Source organism: Sus scrofa, chromosome 17 (genome assembly GCF_054392235.1).
Source record: "Sus scrofa isolate SSC_HxYL_T2T_F1_AM1 chromosome 17, Sscrofa_HxYL_maternal_Yorkshire_Landrace_v2.0, whole genome shotgun sequence".
NCBI classification, from domain to species: Eukaryota; Metazoa; Chordata; class Mammalia; order Artiodactyla; family Suidae; genus Sus; species Sus scrofa.
This window is the reverse complement of record NC_139399.1, coordinates 46,301,384-46,319,911: the sequence shown is the minus strand read 5'-3', so window position 1 is coordinate 46,319,911 and position 18,528 is coordinate 46,301,384. Positions and strand designations below refer to the sequence as shown.

The following is an 18,528-nucleotide window of genomic DNA, read 5'->3' as shown; positions in this document are numbered from 1 at the left end:
GACATCCTTTTTTTTTTTTTTTTTTTTTTTTTTTTTTTTTTTTAAGGGCCGCACCTGCCGCATATGAAAATTCCTGTCTAGAGGTCGAATTGGAGCTACAGCTGCCAGCCTATGCCACAGCCACACCAGATCCGGAGCCCCCCTGCTGCGATCTTCACTTTGAGGCGACTCCGGATCATTTAACCCACTGAGCGACGAGGTCAGGGATTGAACCTTCATCGTCGTGGATACTAGGCGTGTTCTTAACCCGCTGAGCCACAACGGGAACTCCCAACTCCTCCATTCTGAGGCCTCACGTCCAACCAGCATTGGTCCGGACGTACTTTCTACCTAGCTCCTGATAGAATGAGCAAATGAATGAATGCGAGCTTTGTTGGAGGCGGGGCCAGGTGGGGTCGCAATCCTATTACTTGCAACCATAGAGTCCGCTCGGAGGCCAGAGCTAGAGTGGCCGCATGCGTGGCTGGGTGTGCCGCGCTCTCTCGGAAGTCTCCTAGGGTTGAGGCGGAAACGGGGACCTAAGGAGGGTTGGGGAGGACTGCTGTCGCGTGTGGAGATTGCGTTTACCTGGTGAGCGGTTGTGGCGAGAGACCGAAGGCTCAGCTCGGGCCGCCCTGCGTCGTGAGCGGTGGGGGCCCAAAGATTCGGGGCGGAAGAGTTTGGAGGGGCGCGGTGGGCGGGACCCAAGGTCTGAGGGCCCGAGACGGCCAGGGAGGGGCGCGGCGGGCCTGACGCGCAGCGGCCAGGGGCTGGACCCGGGAGAGGATCCGCCGCGCCTGAACTCCCGTCCCCCCAACCCTTAGGCCTCATGGCGGTCCGAGCGTCGTTCGAGAACAACTGTGAGATCGGCTGCTTTGCCAAACTTACTAACACCTACTGCCTGGTGGCCATCGGAGGATCAGAGAACTTCTACAGGTGCGTAGGAAGGGAGTCCGGGCCCGCGGGTATTGTATGGGTGGGTGGCGGGGAAAAGTGCTTGGAGTCGGGGGCTGCGGCAGGGAGGGCTCAGGCCCTTAGGCTCCTGTGCCCACCGAGCTCATGTCTCTACAGTGTATTCGAGGGAGAGCTGGCCGATACCATTCCCGTGGTTCACGCGTCCATCGCCGGCTGCCGCATCATCGGCCGCATGTGTGTGGGTAAGCCGGATGGAAGACGCCGAGGGAGGGCGTGGAGCTTCCCAGCGCCTCCCTAGAAGGGACCCTTAGTGACCCGGGGATTTCCAGGCTTTCATCTATTATCGCCGGAGATTGCAGAATCCCTCAGGCCCGGGCCAGACCAGGCTTAAGTGCCAAAAGATCAGGGGCCATCCCTGGCAAAGGGGCTTCTGGATCATAGTAATCACCAATAACATTAAGGGGTTTCACTTTTACACTTGTTTCATTCCTTTTTAACGAAGATCCTGAGAGGTAGGAATTAATGATCTAATTTGACTGATGAGGAAGCTAAGACTCAAAGAAGCCTGGTGAATCACCCAGTTCCACACCTAGTGTGAGGGAAGATTAGATTGTCCTCTCTCCTAGGCCACTGACTCTGGGCAGATTCCTTGGGGCTCAGCAGGCTTCTTTTGTATTCATGGTCCATCCTTGCCTCATCCCTCTTAATATGGGTCTCTCCAGGGAACAGGCATGGTCTCCTGGTGCCCAACAACACCACCGATCAGGAGCTGCAACACATTCGCAATTGCCTCCCGGATTCAGTGCAGATCCGGCGGGTAGAAGAACGGCTCTCAGCCCTGGGCAATGTCACCACCTGCAACGACTACGTGGCCTTAGTCCACCCAGACTTGGACAGGGTGAGGCAGCCCAGTTTGGCCCAGAGTCACAGGCTATTAGCATAGACAGTGGTTAGCCACTGTTTTTGCCTATCAGGCAGGAATTAGGGGTCTCTCTTGCAGTCTCTTTTTATATCTGGGCTCCTGCAGTTCAGGCACTCTTTGGAATATTGTGATCAGTGTCAGGAAGAAGCTAAGGAGGGTATTAATCCTTTCAGAGTCAGGGAAATTAATCCATCTGGTCCTGCAAGGTGACTCTTGAATGTGGGTTAGAGGGAAGGAGGGTCATGTGGAGACCAGCCTCTGGCTCTTCGGGCATGTGTGGATATTAGACACTCCATAGCTGGCCTAGACTCTGCTCCAAGTTGTATTCCCTCCTTTTTCCGGGCGAGCTTCCACATGCAGCTACCTGGCAGAGGAATGAAGCTTAGGGAGTCACACCCTGGGTGGATCTGGGTGTGGAGGCCCTGGGTTCTTTGATCAGCTTGTTCTTAGCCCAAGCACTGCACCTTTGGCTGACAGGAAACAGAAGAAATCCTGGCTGATGTGCTCAGGGTTGAAGTCTTCAGGCAGACAGTGGCTGATCAGGTGCTGGTAGGAAGCTACTGTGTCTTCAGCAATCAGGGCGGGCTGGTGCATCCCAAGACTTCAATCGAAGACCAGGATGAGCTGTCCTCTCTCCTTCAGGTCCCCCTTGTGGTAAGCATTCCTATTCTCTGGCCCCTGTCTTCTGCTGGAGCAGACCCCTTTTGCCCAGTATTCAGGAATCTGGGTTATTACCTGTCACAGTTTGGGGTTGGGGCTGAGGGTCAGGGAGCAGGGTTTGGTGAGTATCCTCATAAAGCAGGGGAGAGACTGGCTGTTGGTGCTGAGATTCACACTGAGCTGTCCCTTGGCAGGCGGGCACTGTGAACCGAGGCAGCGAGGTGATCGCTGCTGGGATGGTGGTGAATGACTGGTGTGCCTTCTGTGGCCTGGACACAACCAGCACAGAGCTGTCAGTGGTGGAGAGTGTCTTCAAGCTGAACGAAGCCCAGCCTAGCACAATTGCTACCAGCATGCGGGATTCCCTCATTGACAGGTATATGGGCCTCTCCTTTTGAGAGGAGGGGAGGGAGATGCTGCCTGTAACGGGAGCCACGCTGTATTAGTACTGGTAATTTCTTCTGCATGTGAGGCCACCTCTGCACACTGCTGAGCAGGCACAGGGTATAGTTAGCAAGCAGTGCTGGGTATCTGCCTATCCCCATCTCTGAAGACTCTGGTTCAGTGTATCCCCTCTCTGTCTGTCTTATTTTATAACTGACCACGTTGTTTTGTAGTTTGTATCATCCTATGTGTTGGTGTTTCCAGCCAGTAGACAGAAGAGAGCTTTTTTGAGGGAAGGAGGGAAGGCTGCTTTTAGAAACTGAGGCGACCCTAGGTGCCTAAGGAACTCAGGGTTGTGAGGATGGCATCAAAATCATAGTCATCTGGACTTATGTGGATTCAAAACAAAAGCAGGTTCTTGGCCTTAACCCTGGAGATATTGGGGTGGTGGGCTCTAGAAGCTCTTCCTTTGGAAGAGCAGCAGGTGCTGGATATTTAGCATTCCCCCCACCCCCACCGCTCCATTTAGGCTCCTTCTCAAGGCATAGGATAGAAACTCCAAAGTAGAGCAAGTGGCCAGTAGTAGTAAGAAAGTGACTCCTTTCTTACCAGGGACAAAATTTCCCTTCATTTTCTCTCCTTCATTCATTTAGTAGCCTGATGGTCATTGACCCCTATGGACAAGGCTCCATGTGGGATAGTTAGGCAACTTTGTGCTACATCATGGCTCTGAGGGACTCAGTGCAGCAGGTAAGAGAAGATGTAGTGGCCAGGAGTTCCCGTCGTGGCGCAGTGGTTAACGAATCCGACTAGGAACCATGAGGTTGCGGGTTCGATCCCTGCCCTTGCTCAGTGGGTTAACGATCCGGCGTTGCCGTGAGCTGTAGTGTAGGTTGCAGACGCGGCTCGGATCCCGCGTTGCTGTGGCTCTGGCATAGGCCGGTGGCTACAGCTCCGATTGGACCCCTAGCCTGGGAACCTCCATATGCCTCGGGAGCGGCCCAAGAAATAGCAACAACAACAACAACAAAAAGACAAAAAGACAAAAAAAAAAAAAAAAAAGATGTAGTGGCCACATAGCCACTTCAAAGATGAAATATCTGGTGCCTTACATGGCTTCAGAAGTTCCCATGAGACACTTTGTGGAATCCAGGAAGGTTTTGTGGAGGGCAGATCATTTGATCGGGGCTTCAGGGAATGAGAAGATAATTGGATATGCAAAGATAGGGTGAGGAAGCACTTCAGACAGACCCAGAGATGGGGAAGTGTGAAAGGTGTGAAGGGGAAAGGTTTTATTCCCAGAGTGTTGTGGACTCTGAATGTCCATGTCAGAAAGTTTTGACTGTAGACTTGTTTTTTGTCCTCTGGTCTATGTTGGGATACTTGTTAGGGTAGATTCCTGGCATCACTCCGCAGACAGATTCTCTTAGTCTGGAGTGGGACCCAGCCAGGTATGGTTGTTTTAATAATCTTCCCTGGGTGATTCTGGTGGGGGCAGTTTGGAGACCACATTGACAAGCTCTGCTGTCAGCACTGGAGAGCAGGTGAAAGGGTCTGAGCAGGAAAATGGTACCAGTGGTTTTGTCATTTGCTCAACAGCTTCTTTTTTGAGCACCTACTATGTGCCAGACAGTATGATGTGATGAATAAAATAAATCCTCCCTTTTTGGGACTTGGAATCTCATAAGAAAACAGTACTTTCACAATTAACTATTTAATTAAAGAACAGAACAACAACAACAAAAACTTCTTAGCAACCTAAGAACAGAAAGAAATTTGTATAATTTGATAATTGGTACCTACTCAAACCTACAGCAAGTGTTGCATTTAATGGTGAAACTTTAGAGGCTGCCAGGCAGAATTGCCTACAGTCAGCAGCACTGGTCAGCATTGCAGTTAGATAGGTAAAGAAGTAGGTATTGGAGGAGCTCCCTTTGTAGCTCAGGGGTAACGAACCTGACTGGTATCCATGAGGATGTGGGTTTTGATCCCTAGCCTTGCTCAGTCGGTTAAGAATCTGGCATTGCTGTGGCTGTGGTGTGGGCTGGCAGCTACCTCTCCAATCTGACCGATAGCCTGGGAACTTCCGTATGCTACAGGTGCGACCCTGAAAAAAAGACAAAAAATTAAAAATATAAATAAATAAAAAATAAAAAAATCTTGAAAAAAATTGGTTTTGGAAAAGAAGAGACAAAAACTCCTTAGCTTATTTTGGTTTTGAAACTGTTGAGTTTGAGGTGCCCAGGAGACCTCACAAGGAAGGTGTCAGGTAGGCAATTAGAAATACATCATTTTTTAAATTGTTTTATTTATTTATTTATTTTTTGCTTTTTAGGGCTACACTTGTGGCATATGGAGTCCAGGGGTCCAATCAGAGCTACAGCTGCCAGCCTACGCCAGAGTCACAGCCACGCCAGATCCTAGCCACCACAGCTTACAGCAATGTCAGATCCTTCACCCACAGAGCAAGGCCAGGGATTGAACTTGCAACCTCATAGTTCCTGGTCAGATTCATTTCTGCTGTGCCACAATGGGAACTCCCATACTTCATTTTTATAATCATATGCATGATTATCACCTTCAGGAAGAATGTCCTGGCCCCAAACCCTGCCGATGGGGAATTTGTGGCCTGGGCATGTCCTTTCCTCTCTTTTGAGCCCCTTTGTTCCCTTGTCTAATGGCTGTTGGACTTGACCTGTGAGGCTCTGATTTGTGATCAGTAAGGGTTTGTGGAAGTTATTGAGTTGACCCACCTGAGTGGAGAAGTCACTTTTACTTTTTAAACACTGAGAGTTCTAGACTTGTGACTCATGGGAGCAGTGGAATCTGGAAGGGGCTCTGAGTGTGGCTTTTCTGGGCTGAGCGGAAGCAGAGGTCCTGGGGTGAGGGTGGAGGGAAGCACATTGAGAGTGGAGGGTGAGGTATGCTCTGTGAAGCACCTACTGACAATGCTCCTTCCTCTCTCTCTAGCCTCACCTGAGTCACCTTCCATGCTGTTCCCTGGCTCCAGGCCCTGGACTTGGGCTCCTTCTTCACGTCCCACCCAGTCTGTCTTGGATGCTGGCAGGGCAGTGGCAGAGAGCTCACTTGGACTCGTGGCTGGATGCCCAGCCCTTCACCTGTGCCCATCTCTTGAATCTATAGCTAATGTAAAAATCTGCCACATCATGCTGGCTGGCAGGTCCTGTGGCTTCTGGTTGAGAGCTCTTTTGTCCTGTGCCACCCCATTAAAGGGCAGTTTCCTCTGACCATTCTGAATGTGTTGTTTGGGGAACCTCTGCCCGCATTCAGCTCCCCCGTCATTGTTCAAGGGGAAAGCGGGGTAGGAAGCACATACACTCCTTAGTTCTGTAGTCTCCCACTCCCCTCTCATTAAATGAGTGGCTTCATCCCAGAGCAAGAGGAAGAAGTATTCTCCCCTGTAATTCTTTGATTTTCCACACAACTTCAGCCTCATACTTGAGGTGAGGTGAAGTGCGCACATTCTTCAAAGGACGAGAATCTGTTTCACCTCTCTCTTAGGACGGTGTGAGGCTCCTGAGCTGTTCTGGGGCACCTAGCTTTGAGCCAGGGTGAGTGGAGGTTGCTGGCCTGGCTCCTAGGCGCCCAGGACCATCTCAGACCAGTCTCGGCAAGCCCTTTCCTCAGCAGGGCTGGTTGGAGCGGCGTCCAGTGTTTCCTTGTTCTCGCGAGGCGGGGCCCAGGGACTCTGGGGCAGGTCTGGCCGGATGCTGGCGGGTGGGGCCGGGTTTGTTGGGCCCCGCCCCTGTGCCCTGAAACTTTTCGTCCCCGAGGGCGGGGCCCGTGCGTGGTGACGTCGCGACGCCAATCCCTCCGGGCGTCTGCGCAGGCGCGGCGTGGGCGGAGGTTACCGCTGGTATCCGCAGAACCTGCTCTGGCTGTGTGAGGTAGGGGCGGGCCCGGGCGGGGAGCCGCCGGCTTGCGGCCGGGGTGGTGTACGGCCGGCCGCGCACCTCACGGGGTTCTCCTCATGCAGAACATGGGCGCTCAGCTGAGCAGCGGCTTGGGCACCGCGGAGCCGGCGCAGCCCCAGCCCCAGCCCGAGCCCCAGCCCCAGCCCGAGCTCCAGCCCGCGGCGCCTGAGGGCCCTGGACAGCCCCAGCCCGAGCCCAGCCCCTGGGGGCCGCTGGACGACGTGCGCTTCCTCATAGCCTGCACCTCCTGGTACTGACTGACTCGCCGCCTCCTGTCGTCTGGCTCGCCTCGCCTGGTCAGGCCCCTCTCAGGTCCTTGTCTTTCCTCACCTTCCCCCCACCTCGGAGACTTGCGGAGAGTCGAGTCGGGGGACTGGAGGGGACTGGAAGGAAGCTTCTGCAGCCTCGCCATGGGGCACAGTCTTGTCTCTGGCCCCTTCTGCTACCCTGAATTTGTTCGCTTTTCAGCCTGCACCCAAACCCGCAAAGACCTTCGTGCACATCCTCACTCCACAGTCTCTCCACACGACTGCGTCCTGGTTAGCCTTTCCCTTCACTGGCATCCAGAATCAGGCCAGGGCTCTTGGTATGAAGACCCCAAGGCTGCTGACCTAACCTCACCCTTTCTGTCCCTTATTGCCAAGAACTGGGCTCTTGCTTTTGTCCCTGGTTGTGGCACCATGCACCTTGACTTCGGAAAAGACCTTGTGACCGTGACCCTACCCATGTGTCTCCTGGGGGAAGTTGCTCCACCATCCTGGGTGCCACCCTGGCATTATCAGGCTGTATTCCTAGGACCCCGTAACAGAGGGCCTCCAGGGCCAGCCTTTTGGAGAGAGGGTGCATTTCATTTTTAGGCTGGCAGATGACATGTGTGGGGTAGCTTCCAAACTCCCCAAAGTGCCCTGACTCTCAGAAGTTTCTTAAGTCCACTCTCAGAACCCTGATCCTTGTTCCCACATCCCAGGGAAACGACATACTCTGTATTTTTGTTTTATTTAGAAATGATTTAAAAAACATTATACAAAGGCTGATCAGTTTAAAATGTGACTGACACTGAAATGCTGTGATGTTCCCCAGACTGAGGGGAAGCTGGGCTCTGGGGCCCCCAGTGCTTTGCCCCTCTGTCTGTCTGCCCTGTCCTGGGATGATGGACAAACAGATGACTACATGGCAGGAGAATCCATGATTGGAAGCCTCCAGGCTGAGCCCTTCTGGGCCTGGCCCTGCATCCCTCACATCTGCAGCCTGGGCTGCCTGCCTCCATCTCCTGCTCTTTCTCAGCTGACCTCAGTAGTACCAGGAGCCAGTGGGGAGCCTGGGGGGCCTAGAACTTTCAAGAAGTGAGAGCACCAACCTGAGGAGTGGAGAGGGACCAGGAAGGGGAGAAGGGAGGCCAAGAAAAGATGGATAAAAGAGACACTTCTGATCTCATCTTGGACCTTAGAGGGGTCCACGGGTGGGGACCCAAGGCCCAGCTGGCTCACTGGATGGCCAGGGCAAGTAACAGCCTCTCTGTGCTGCATTTGAGGGCACAGTGAGAGTTAGCCCTGGCTCCCAGGGCCTACATGAGTTACATGTGAGTGAACAGGGGTGAGCTAATAAAGTGCTTTGCAAAGTATAAAACACTGTACAAACCTATGAATCACTAATATCTCTGCAGTTGTTCCCCACCCGCCCCAGGGAGCCCGCCCTTGGCCAAAATGAGAAAAAAAACAGAAGGATGATGACAGGGAACACAGTGGACCCATATAGGTGCCTCTGGGACAAGAGAGATTTTGCTCAAGACAGCTCCCAGAGTCCCTGTCTGCTACAGGTTAAGTGGACCCAAAGCCCAGAGGCAGCAGGGTGGGGACAAGGCCCATGTAGGCTCAGAGGCCCTGCCAGCATCCTGAAGACTGACACCTCCTCTTGGATTTGGCAGAGAGCCAGTAGACATCGTTGAACCCCCGATCTTGGCTACAGCTCCTTAGTGACACACAGGGCTGCCTCTTACCAGGTTGGAGTGAGGCAAGTTGAGCCCTAGGAATTCCTACCAGAGACAGTGAAGGCCAGGCCCCTAGGCTTGGGGCCTTTACCAGTTGAAGGTGCCCTTTTCCAAATAGCAGTGCAGGATGATGGGCCCAAAGAGCTGGGTTAGGAAGGGCTGAGCTCATGGTATAAACACTGCTTCTGGGCTGAGGGATTGAGTTGGTGTTAGGGTAGCTAATGGTGTGGGCTTAAGCACTTCAGAAGGCTGCTCTGGGCCCCTTATGCCAAGGCCATGAGAGTGTTGGCCTGGAGCCATTTCTTTCTCACCTAAACTAGTCAGGCTGAGCCCTGAGGCCACAAGCCACCAGCTGGAGCAGGGATGGGGACTGGGGAAATGGGGAGGGACAGGAGAGTGGACAGCTACACACTCAAATCAGCCTCCTGAGGTGAGGTCAGCTCCTGCTCCAGCCCTAATTTAGCCTCAGTAGCAGGGCCCAGCTCCTGGGTGTCTGGGCACTAGAATGGCCTTAACAGCACCTTGGTCCTTATCGTTGGGGGGAAGGGCTGGCCTCATCACCAAGACAGTCACCTCTAATTCACCTAAAGCCTCAAGCAGCCTTTGCAGAATGGGACTTTAAACAATAGTGACAGGACATTGAAATATTCACGATGTGACAGCTGGGTCCTTTAAGACCCAGCTGGGCCACAGCCCTGCCTGCAGCATGTGACCCTAAATCCTGGGTCTCAGAGGAGACCCTGACGCGTGGAGCAGGTTTCCTGAGGGATCTGCTGTTGCCAGCAGGGAAACCCAGGCTCGTTGCCCACTGTGTCTGCAGCAGGGGTCCTGTAGCCTTGGAGGACAGTGGGGTGGGGTTGGGAGGACATCTGACCAGCAGGTGTTGGCAATGAGGGACCAGGACTGGTGGCATCTCCCACATGGGGCTGGGAGCACTAGTACTGGCTTCCCACAGAAGGTGCTGGGTCCAGCCAGGTAGGAGCTGTGGTGCCTCAAGGACTCAGTGACTGCAGGGCCTCCTCCTGTCATGGTCCCTGCCTCTTGATGGGGCCTGGCCTATTCCCTTGAGTAGGGAGCAGTTTACCCAGGACAGAAGGCTGGCAACTGGGTGCCAGACACCCACCCTGGGGCACAGCCGCCATCACTCCCTGCCCCACGCTCAGCCTAGGCCCACGTACTACCGCTTCAGCTACATGACCCCTAGCCTAGGGCCCTGCTGGCCCTGGTGAGCAGTGGCCAGAGCTGCCCCTCAGACCCTGGTGAGGAAGGGCCTGGCTGGCCAGACCGAGTGGACAGAGGGCCCCGGGCTGCTCACACCCACTCCTGGACTGGCCGCTTATAGTAGGTGACAGGTTGAGGGCCTGCCTTGTTCTTGAACTGGAAGATGGTGTAGACCAGCACCAGGATGCAGAGGGACAGGATGCAGGGGATGACCACAGCCACCGCATTCACAGAGCCTGGCACGTCATTGATGGTCACCATGATGTCCACGTCGTCCTGGGGCAGCCGCCGCTCCTTGCGCCGCTCCACCTCCTTCTGGTTGCAGCCCATCCAGTCACGCAGGATGTTGCGTGGGTAGCCTGGCTCCACACTCAGTTTCTGGTTGTCAAATTTCCAGTAGTCCCGGCCCTTGTAGAAGTAGGTATAATCTGTAGAAACACAGCCCAGCATCACCACTCCAGACACTTCCCTGCACCCACTCTGGGCCAGCATGAGAGGGCATAGGGTTCTGTGGCAGTGTGGAGGAGGGGCGTCTCTCTCACCCTGGAGGAGCAAAGAGAGGCTCTGAAACAGTTGGGCACATGAGGTGGTGGGAAGCAGGCAGTGCTTGGCACATCCTGAAAATAGTGTGGCTGGTCATGGAGTGTGACCTGGCCAGCTGCAGAGAGGCACCCAGGACTTGGAGCAGCCCACCCTGTCCTCTCAAAGGTGCTGGGAAGCCACAGACAGGACCCTTCTCAGCCTGGGGTCAAAGGTCTGTCATACTGTGCCCATAACACACCCCCCCCCCCCCCCCCCCCCCCCGCCTGAGTCAGATCAAGCCAACTTAGAGCTTGGCCGACACTGTCTCCATAGCTCCAGGGCTGAGCCAGCTCCTGGGCCAAGGGAGGCTAGGAGCAAGATTTCTCCTGTCATCAGCGGACACCACCTCTTTGCAGTTATCACAGCTTTTTTTGGCTTGGCACATGTGACTTCACAACATGGATTGCTGAGTCGCTGGGACCCTGCTGGGGGGAGGGGCTAAAAGGAAAGGAGGCAGCAGGGCTTGGCAGCCACCACAAGGCTCCCCGCAGTAGCCTTATCGGCCCAGCCAGTCCACTGATGTAAAGTGAATCAGTCTGACTCTCCTATTGGCTGGCTCCCCTGGCTGGGGTTTTGATTGGCTCAAGTTCTTGATGTCACCTGTCTCTGAGGCTTCCCAGAAAGTGAGACCATGTGGGTAAAGCATAAGGTAACAGGAGAGCCAGCAAAGAGCCGCTCTGCCCTATGGCAGATACCTTTCTTACCAGTCTCCTTGGAGAGCCCTTCCTGACGACCCTCTCTAACAGTCAGTCCTCTGCCTAGATGCTCTCTCACACATGCTTTCCCTTATTGCATTTGTTGCCATCTTATTTTTTTGCCTTGAGAGCCAGGGATGCAATGCAAATCTTGTTCCAAGCTTCATCCCAGCCCTGCCACACAAGTTGTCTCTCAGTAATTATCATGGAGTGCGTGAATGACTCCACACAAACTAAGACATACTAACAAAATGATGATGGTGATAACAGCTAAAAATTAAATGGCATGAGCGAAGTGCTCTGCATAATTTATCTTACTTAATCCTCATAAAACCCTATGAGATAGGTACCATTATTATTCCCATTTTATAGATGAAGAAACTGAGTTTGCCCAACTCATAGTAAGTAGTGGAGGTGGGATATGAGACCAGCCTGGCTGGTTCCAGAGTCTGTGCTTTTGACCAGATCAGTGGAGGTGGATTCAATAAACATTCATGGATACCCACTCTGTACCTGGCAAGTCTTAGCCCCTCTTCTTGAGAAGTTTCTAGTCTGGTGGGGAGAGAGGCTGTGAGTCAGCCTGGCCCCCAAGAGGAGTTTCAGAATGTCTCACAAAAAGTCTTCTTTTATCTTCAAGCCTGGTGAAAAGGCACCTTTGAACCACCATATCCATCATTTCAGATTTGATAACTCGAGGAACTCCTAGCATACACCTGGGACCACTGACAGATGCTGTCTGAGGGAATGAAATCAATCTATGAAAACATCTCTCAATTGCACATCATCCCTGCAGATGAGAAATTGTGACTTGGCAGCTGGTAAGAGAGGATTAATTTACTGTATGAACGTGGGTTGATATGAAGCAATTGTCTTTACCACCAGATGGTGTTTCTCAAACCTGGGTATCCTGAGTGTACACCTGATGAGACCCACATGAAATGAGACCCCCCCGCCGCCCAACCTGGGTGGGTGCTCACGTACATCCTTCCTTGCTGATGAAGGCCCCTTGGGGAGCCTGTGGGATGCCCTTCCACACCGTGATGGGCTTGGGATAGCCAGGGTCTGTAGCCCGCCGCTCCTCGCTGTAGCGCCAGTACCGCTCGCCTTTGAAAAAGTAGGTCTTGCCCACAGGTTCCCAGCGCAGAGCCGTGTCAATGCCTTCTCGGGGCAGACAGCTGCCCAGCTCCCCCAGGCTGTGGGGGTACCCAGGCTCCACCGTCACCTCTTTAAACACCCAGTACTTGTCACCTGTGGCCAAGAGGAGCCCAGGATTAGCATTCCCCAGTCATTCAGCACCAGGGGTTGTGGTTAGAGCTGCTTGCCCATCATCTCCTGGGACTGAAGTCATTCATGGAGCCAGAATGTCTGGGAGAAGCAGCCCTAGGCCTTCTTGATCCCTTTGGTGGGGGGAGTCCGAGGGCCCTTGGCCCAGGCAGAGTTTAGGGGGCAAGAAGCCAGAATCCAGTCTCAGATCCTGGACAACTTGCCCCATGCTGCCCAGGCTCCATGCCCCACCCTCTCTCCTTTCAGGTGACTTGCTCCTTTCTCTTCTCCAGATGACCTCAGCTTCTCATGGCTTCACACAAACTAGTACTTCTCCCATCTTCCACTAATGATACCCCAACTCTGAGGCTGCGGCCCACAGCCACTCTCCCCGGACTCTGATCACCCACTGGCTTCTGGGCATTTCCACGTGAGGTTCTGGAGTTCTTCATCTTCACCACAGGGGGCTCCCTCCATCACTGCCTTTCTGCCTCCCAGGGTGGCCATGATGGAGACATCACATTTGACCCTCTCTTTTCCTCTCCTCTCAGCACTCAGCCTCTCAGAAGGCTTTTTAAATCTAGCTTTGCTGCCTCCCTGGTCTGTACCTTACAGACATCCCTCTCCTTAACTCCAAGCAACCATCTCAGAAATGGCCTCCCTGCCTCTGCCTCAGGCTCTGTGCTGCTCAGAAACAAACAGTGAACTTCCAGCCTTGCCCTCATGGATCAAGACCACAGTCTGGCCAGGCAGCCAAGGCTCCCCAAGACTATCCGCCAAATCACCTTTCCAGGACACTCTCACAGCTATCTCATCAGGCTCCACTGCTGCCTGCTGGGTCTTCTAAAGCCCTTTGAACTACTCTTTTGTCTATGCTGTTCCTTCTCCTCAGAATGCGTTCCTTGCTTCTCACTAGCTATCTGTATCTTACCTTTCTGAGGCCTGGCCCAGGTCAAGATAATCAAAGTGAAACAACCTAGCACAGGGTGGACACCCAGCTCCTCTTCCACCTTCCCTGACCTCTCAAGCCTGTGTGACCTCCTCCCTCAAGGCCTTATAGAACTGACAGCATGGCCTTCCATGGAGCACTGGATGGTCTTCAGTTGTTGGTATCATCCTTTCTTTACCTTGTATGAGTGAGACTTGTCACTCCACCAACTTTGGCACATACAGACCTCAACAGTCACTCTTTGACTTCATCTCCCTGCCTGCAGGAATCTGCCCTGGCAGATGTCAGTGTTTCTGTTAGGGCTAGAGTTTACAGGTGGTAAAAAGGGGTCCCACCCCAGTTTACAGGTAGAAAAAAGGGGTCCTGAGAAGGGCAGGGAACCAGCCCTCTGAACAGGCCACATTACCTTTGAAGAAAACAAATCTTCCATCGGCCCTTTCATAGGCTGCATCTATTCGGGCAGGCAGGCCCTTCCAGAACTGTTCGATCTGCATAGGGTAGCCTTCCTGCACCCGGTTATTGCGCAGGCGCCAGAACCAGCGATCCTGAGGGTTAAGGCAAGGAGAGAAAGAGGCATAGACTTTAAACCTAGTGATCTCATCCCAGGGGCCCAACAACCCAACACCTGCCCCTGGGCCCAGCCTTACAACCCTCCGTGAAGCTTGTCCATTTACTGCTTCTAACTTTCAAAGCCCTATGAGGAAGACAGGATGCTCATCAGCTCTGTTCATGTAGGGCTCCCCATGACTCTTGCTTCCAGAGGGGCCATGAGACAGAGACAGCAGACAGCAGACCGGCCTGGTGGGTGGGCGGCAGAGGTGTGGGGGAGCTGGGAGGAATGATGCTGGGGCCTAGGATGACCACATGAGGGCAGCGGAGAGTCACTGACATTGGTGAGGCCGCTTCCCAGGCTCGTGGGAAGCAGGGGGTGGCCATTGAGCCTGAGCAGAGAGCCCTCCCCATGGCTGGCTCCATCCAGCAGGGCAAGGACCTGAGAAGCAAGCCATGGTGATTCCTCCAAGCTCCAGGTGTACATTCAGTGTCCTCCACTTAACAGCTGCATAAACTCGGGCACAGACGTTAAAGAGCCTCACCTGCAAATGGGGGTCATAATGGGGGATCAGATGAGAGATTAGAGGTGAAGTCCCTGAACAGTACCGGGCACATAGTTGATGTTGAGTAAATGATAGGTTAATAGGCTAAGAGTGGGAAAAGCGCTGCTTCTCAAATGGTGCCTTATGCAGCCCTGATTGGTAGGCAGTCAGGGTGAGGCCTGTAACCTCCCCGGACCTCAATATTCTTAGGTGTAAATGGGAATGAGAAAACCCATACTTGTCAAGGAACCATTCAATTGGAGGATCCAAGGGTGCAGAAGGATGAATGTGATATGTAAAGGATGGTACGAAAGCTAGAAAAGGGCTGCTTTTTTTTTTTCCCCCTCAAAAAAGTGTTTTACAAAGTACTTTCACATCCAGTTTTTTAAACCTTATTTTGACTTTCACAACTCCTTTCAAGTAGATCTGAGATGCACAGAGTCTTAAGGAAGGCCAAGTGACCTTCCTAGAGCCACTCCGTGAGAGTGGGACTGGGGCTGACCCCTGTTGCCTGATGCTTGGTCAGAGCTCAAAGCTTACTGGGGAGAATTCCACAAGGGGGGTGGGGCAGCCCTCCACAACCATCCAGTGTGACGGAGACATGCTGTGCAGGTTGCCTTAGGTGGAGGGCTTCTTGCCCTGGTGGCTGGGAGTGTGGTCAACAGACAGTTTTCAACCATCAGCCTCCCTGGGATGGTCTCAGCTTCAGAGAGCTCCCCCAAGGTCATGCCTTTCCTCATCCAGGGACTGAATGAACCACTTGGGGCCCAACATGGGACAACTCTGACGGACCATTCTAGCTCCAGAACTCCCTGTGGGGGTAGCTGGGGTCTTCAGGGGGTTTGGTTGCTGCTTATCTACTCCTGCTGCCCAGTCCTGCTGCCCCACCCTCCTTCCCACAGATATGGATCCCAAAGGTGCTCCCTAGTCAAAATCCTGCCTTCCAAACACTGTCTCAGAGTCTGCTTCCCTGAGGCCCCAACTGCAACATACCTAGCAGGCTGCCACCCACTCAGCCTATGGCTAGAGGGGCAGGAACGGGACAGGGGACAAGATGCAGCCTGGCCAGCTCAGTCAGGCACTCCTCAGAACCAGCCTCTCAGCCCTGGAAGGATCTGGAGACAGATTCAGCCACCACTGCCCAGTTAGTACTCCAGGCTGCCATCTTTCAGCCCTGACTCATTTGATCTTCATACACCCTTCGTTAGAGAAATGACCCCCCAGCTTTCAGATGGAGAAACTGAGGTCCACACAAGGGAGGTGACTTGCTCAAAGTCACAGACCAGAAGGTGGCCTCTAGCACTTCCCCCCAGTGTTAATCCCTGGGAAGCGGTAGAGTCACCAGTCTTCCCTCCTCCTTCTTGGAAACAAGTCCATTCACCCAGAGGTACCAGGAAGACACTCCGTTGGGCCAGCTCCCATCCAGGCCCCAGAGCAGGCCTAATCCCACCAGCTTTCTCCCGCCCTATGGGAGGGGAGCACCCAGGTCCTACCTTAAACACAAACATTTCACCCCGGAAGAGGGCTACTGTGTTGAAGTTGCCGTCACAGATGTTGGGTTTGGCACCCGGTGAAGCTGGCCGGTCCCCGAGGGGCGGCCGAGGGGGCCTGGGCTGGCGCTCATGCTTCCTCTCAGACGGTGAGTGGATCCTGCGGACGGGGAGCGTGGGGAGGGGCCTTGTGGGCTCCAGGGGCTCGGCGGGGGGCCCTGGAGAGAGGGGCTGCATCTTAGATGGGGGGCAGCCATTCCCTGCCTCCCACTGCCATTGCCTCATCATCACCCTGGAAGCTCTGAGACAAGTCTGTCACTCCAGACATCCTGTCCCCTCTCCCTTTTCTTACTCTCCTGATCTTTGAAAAAAAAAATAGATGAAAATAGCCATTAAGTAGGAACTCTCAGAAGTTCCTAATGGCTCAGTGGGGGTAACAAGCCCAACTAGTACGAGTTTGAGCCCTGGCCTTGCTCAGTGGGTTAAGGATCCAGTGTTGTGGTGGGCTATGGTGTAGGTCACAGACTCGGCTCAGATCCCGAGTTGCTGTGGCTATGTTGTAGGCCGGCAGCTGCAGCTCCACTTTGACCCCTAGCTTGGGAACCTCTATATGCCAAGGCTGCAGCCCTAAAAAGCAAAAAAAGAAGTAGAACTCTCATCTTTCATCCCTTCTTAGGCTCAGTGTCCTGTACTTGTCCCTTCATTCTTCTTCTTTTTTTTTTTTTTTTTTTTTTTTTGTCTTTTTAGGGCTGCACCTTCAGCTATGGAAGTTCCCAGGCTAGGGGTCCAAATTGGAGCTGCAGCTGCCGGCCTACACCACATCCATAAGCAACACTGGATCCTTAACCCACTGAGCAAGGCCAGAGATCAAACCCACATCCTCATAGATACTAGTCAGTTTCGTTACCACTGCACCACAGTGGGAATTCCTCGATGTCATTCTGTATCCTGTTCCAGCAGGGCCTCTGCCCTGTTGTCACCCACTGAAACTGCTGTCAGGATCACCAGTGACCTGTGTTGCCAAATCCAGCAGTTACTTGACTCAAACTTTGATGTCCATATGCATTATCCAGGGGTCTTGATAAAAATGCAGATTGTGACTCAGAGGGTCTGGGATGGGGCTTGCAATTCTGCATTTCCTTGAACTCTCAGGTGATGTCAAAGTTGCTGGCCTGAGGCCCACACTTTGAGTGGTAAGATCATAGAAACCCTTTCCTTGAAATGCTTTCTCTCTTCAAAACCCTGCACCCTCTTGGTTTTCTTACTCTCTTGGGCTCTTCTTTCTTACTCTTCTCAGTCTCCTTTGCTGCTCTAAAGGTTGCTGCTCCCAGCTCTAAAGGTTGGCCTGCCCCTGGGTCCTCTTCTCCTCTCTTCTCTATTTTGCTTCCTAGATCAGGGCTTCTCAACTTGGGCTGCATATTAGGATCACCTGGGGATCCCCCCAATGTTCAGAAGGCATCCCAGACCAATTAAAAGCACATCTCTGGGGGTGAAGGCTGGGTATCAGTATTTATTTTTTGTTTTGGCTTTTGTCTTTTTAGGGTTGTACCTTCAGCATATGGAGGTTCCCCAGCTAGGGGTTGAATCAGAGCTGTAGCTACCAGCCTACTTCACAGCCACAGCAACGCCAGATCTGAGCCGCATCTGTGACCTACACCACAGCTCACTGCAATGCTGGATCCTTAACCTACTGAGCAAGGCCAGGGATCCAGTCTGCAACCTCATGGTTCCTAGTCAGATTTGTTAACCACTGCGCCACTACGGGAACTCCAAAATTTTTTTTTTCCAGTATTTTTAAAAATTGAAATCCCAAGGTGATTCTATGGGCAGCCAAGTTGAGAATTGCTACCTATGTGATCTCATCCAAGTTCATGGCTTTAAAGACTCTCTGTTGGAACATTGCTCTGATAGGATGTTCTGTGATGACATAAATGTTCTATATCTGCACTGTCCCATACGTAGCCTCTAGCCAGTGTGGCTACTGAGTACTTGAAATGAGCAACTAGTTATTAGTGTGGCAGATCTAAACTTTTCTTTCTTTTTTTTTTTTTTTTTTTTTTTTGCCTTTTTGCCTTTTGAGGGCCGTTCCCGCTGCATATGGAGGCTCCCAGGCTAGGGGTCCTATCAGAGCTATAGCCACCGGCCTACGCCAGAGCCACAGCAATGTGGGATCCGAGCCGCATCTGTGACCCACACCATAGCTCACGGCAACACCGGATCTTCAACCCACTGAGCAAGGCCAGGGATCGAACCCGCAACCTCATGGTTCCTAGTCAGATTTGTTAACCACTGAGCCACGACGGGAACTCCTGAACTTTTATTTCTAATTGATAGAAGTTAAAATTTTAATAGCCGCATGTTGCTATGACTACCTTAGGACACCAAAGATCCCAAATCAATATCCCAGCCTGTATCTCTGAGCTACAGAGGTCAATCTGCTGCTCTACAATTA

At 53.0% G+C, this 18,528-nt stretch overlaps 3 protein-coding genes across 11 annotated transcripts in view; 2 read left to right on the top strand and 1 right to left on the bottom strand.

Annotated features, from left to right (window-relative positions):
• The first annotated feature begins 506 nt into the window (after positions 1 to 506).
• On the top strand, positions 507 to 6,108 carry EIF6 (eukaryotic translation initiation factor 6). 3 transcript variants are annotated; one of them, XM_085002827.1, is made up of 7 exons: positions 507 to 621; positions 804 to 915; positions 1,051 to 1,136; positions 1,617 to 1,792; positions 2,294 to 2,470; positions 2,671 to 2,852; positions 5,831 to 6,108. In XM_085002827.1, the coding sequence occupies exons 2-7, from the start codon at positions 809 to 811 to the stop codon at positions 5,838 to 5,840; spliced, it is 738 nt and encodes a 245-aa protein (XP_084858953.1). In that variant the 5' UTR covers positions 507 to 621; positions 804 to 808; the 3' UTR covers positions 5,841 to 6,108. The 3 variants fall into 3 exon arrangements, with proteins under 3 accessions (XP_084858953.1, XP_020932933.1, NP_001230506.1); XM_021077274.2 differs by having other exon boundaries at positions 507 to 628; NM_001243577.1 differs by having other exon boundaries at positions 512 to 570.
• A 589-nt stretch (positions 6,109 to 6,697) lies between these two features.
• The window catches only part of MMP24OS (MMP24 opposite strand), a 120,138-nt gene continuing 108,307 nt past the window's right edge, over positions 6,698 to 18,528 (top strand). For 3 of the 4 annotated variants that reach the window (XR_014832253.1, XR_014832251.1, XR_014832252.1), the window contains exons 1-3: positions 6,698 to 6,768; positions 6,858 to 7,107; positions 11,962 to 12,098. Coding sequence is in view for 1 of the 4 variants with exons in the window: in XM_085003735.1 (XP_084859861.1) it covers positions 6,861 to 7,052 (192 nt within the window). In the remaining 3 variants the exon portion in view is untranslated. Of the gene's footprint in view, positions 6,769 to 6,857; positions 8,422 to 11,961; positions 12,099 to 18,528 lie in introns of those variants that run through there. The other variant, XM_085003735.1, reaches the window with a different exon arrangement.
• MMP24 (matrix metallopeptidase 24) overlaps positions 7,773 to 18,528 on the bottom strand; it is a 48,558-nt gene continuing 37,802 nt past the window's right edge. For 3 of the 4 annotated variants that reach the window (XM_021077693.2, XM_085003711.1, XM_085003710.1), the window contains 4 exons: positions 16,080 to 16,294; positions 13,899 to 14,037; positions 12,262 to 12,528; positions 7,773 to 10,431 (listed from right to left, as the gene is read on the bottom strand). In XM_021077693.2, coding sequence (XP_020933352.2) covers positions 10,094 to 10,431; positions 12,262 to 12,528; positions 13,899 to 14,037; positions 16,080 to 16,294 — 959 coding nt within the window. In that variant the 3' untranslated portion in view covers positions 7,773 to 10,093. Of the gene's footprint in view, positions 10,432 to 12,261; positions 12,529 to 13,898; positions 14,038 to 16,079; positions 16,550 to 16,967; positions 17,740 to 18,528 lie in introns of those variants that run through there. The other variant, XM_085003712.1, reaches the window with a different exon arrangement.

Bases quoted from the DNA above. Each gene is read 5' to 3' on its own strand.
- EIF6 (XM_085002827.1), top strand. From the start codon at position 809: ATGGCGGTCCGAGCGTCGTTCGAGAACAACTGTGAGATCGGCTGCTTT. The intron at 916-1,050 runs GTGCGTAGGAAG...ATGTCTCTACAG, and splicing joins GGATCAGAGAACTTCTACAG to TGTATTCGAGGGAGAGCTGG. The intron at 1,793-2,293 runs GTGAGGCAGCCC...TTTGGCTGACAG, and splicing joins TCCACCCAGACTTGGACAGG to GAAACAGAAGAAATCCTGGC.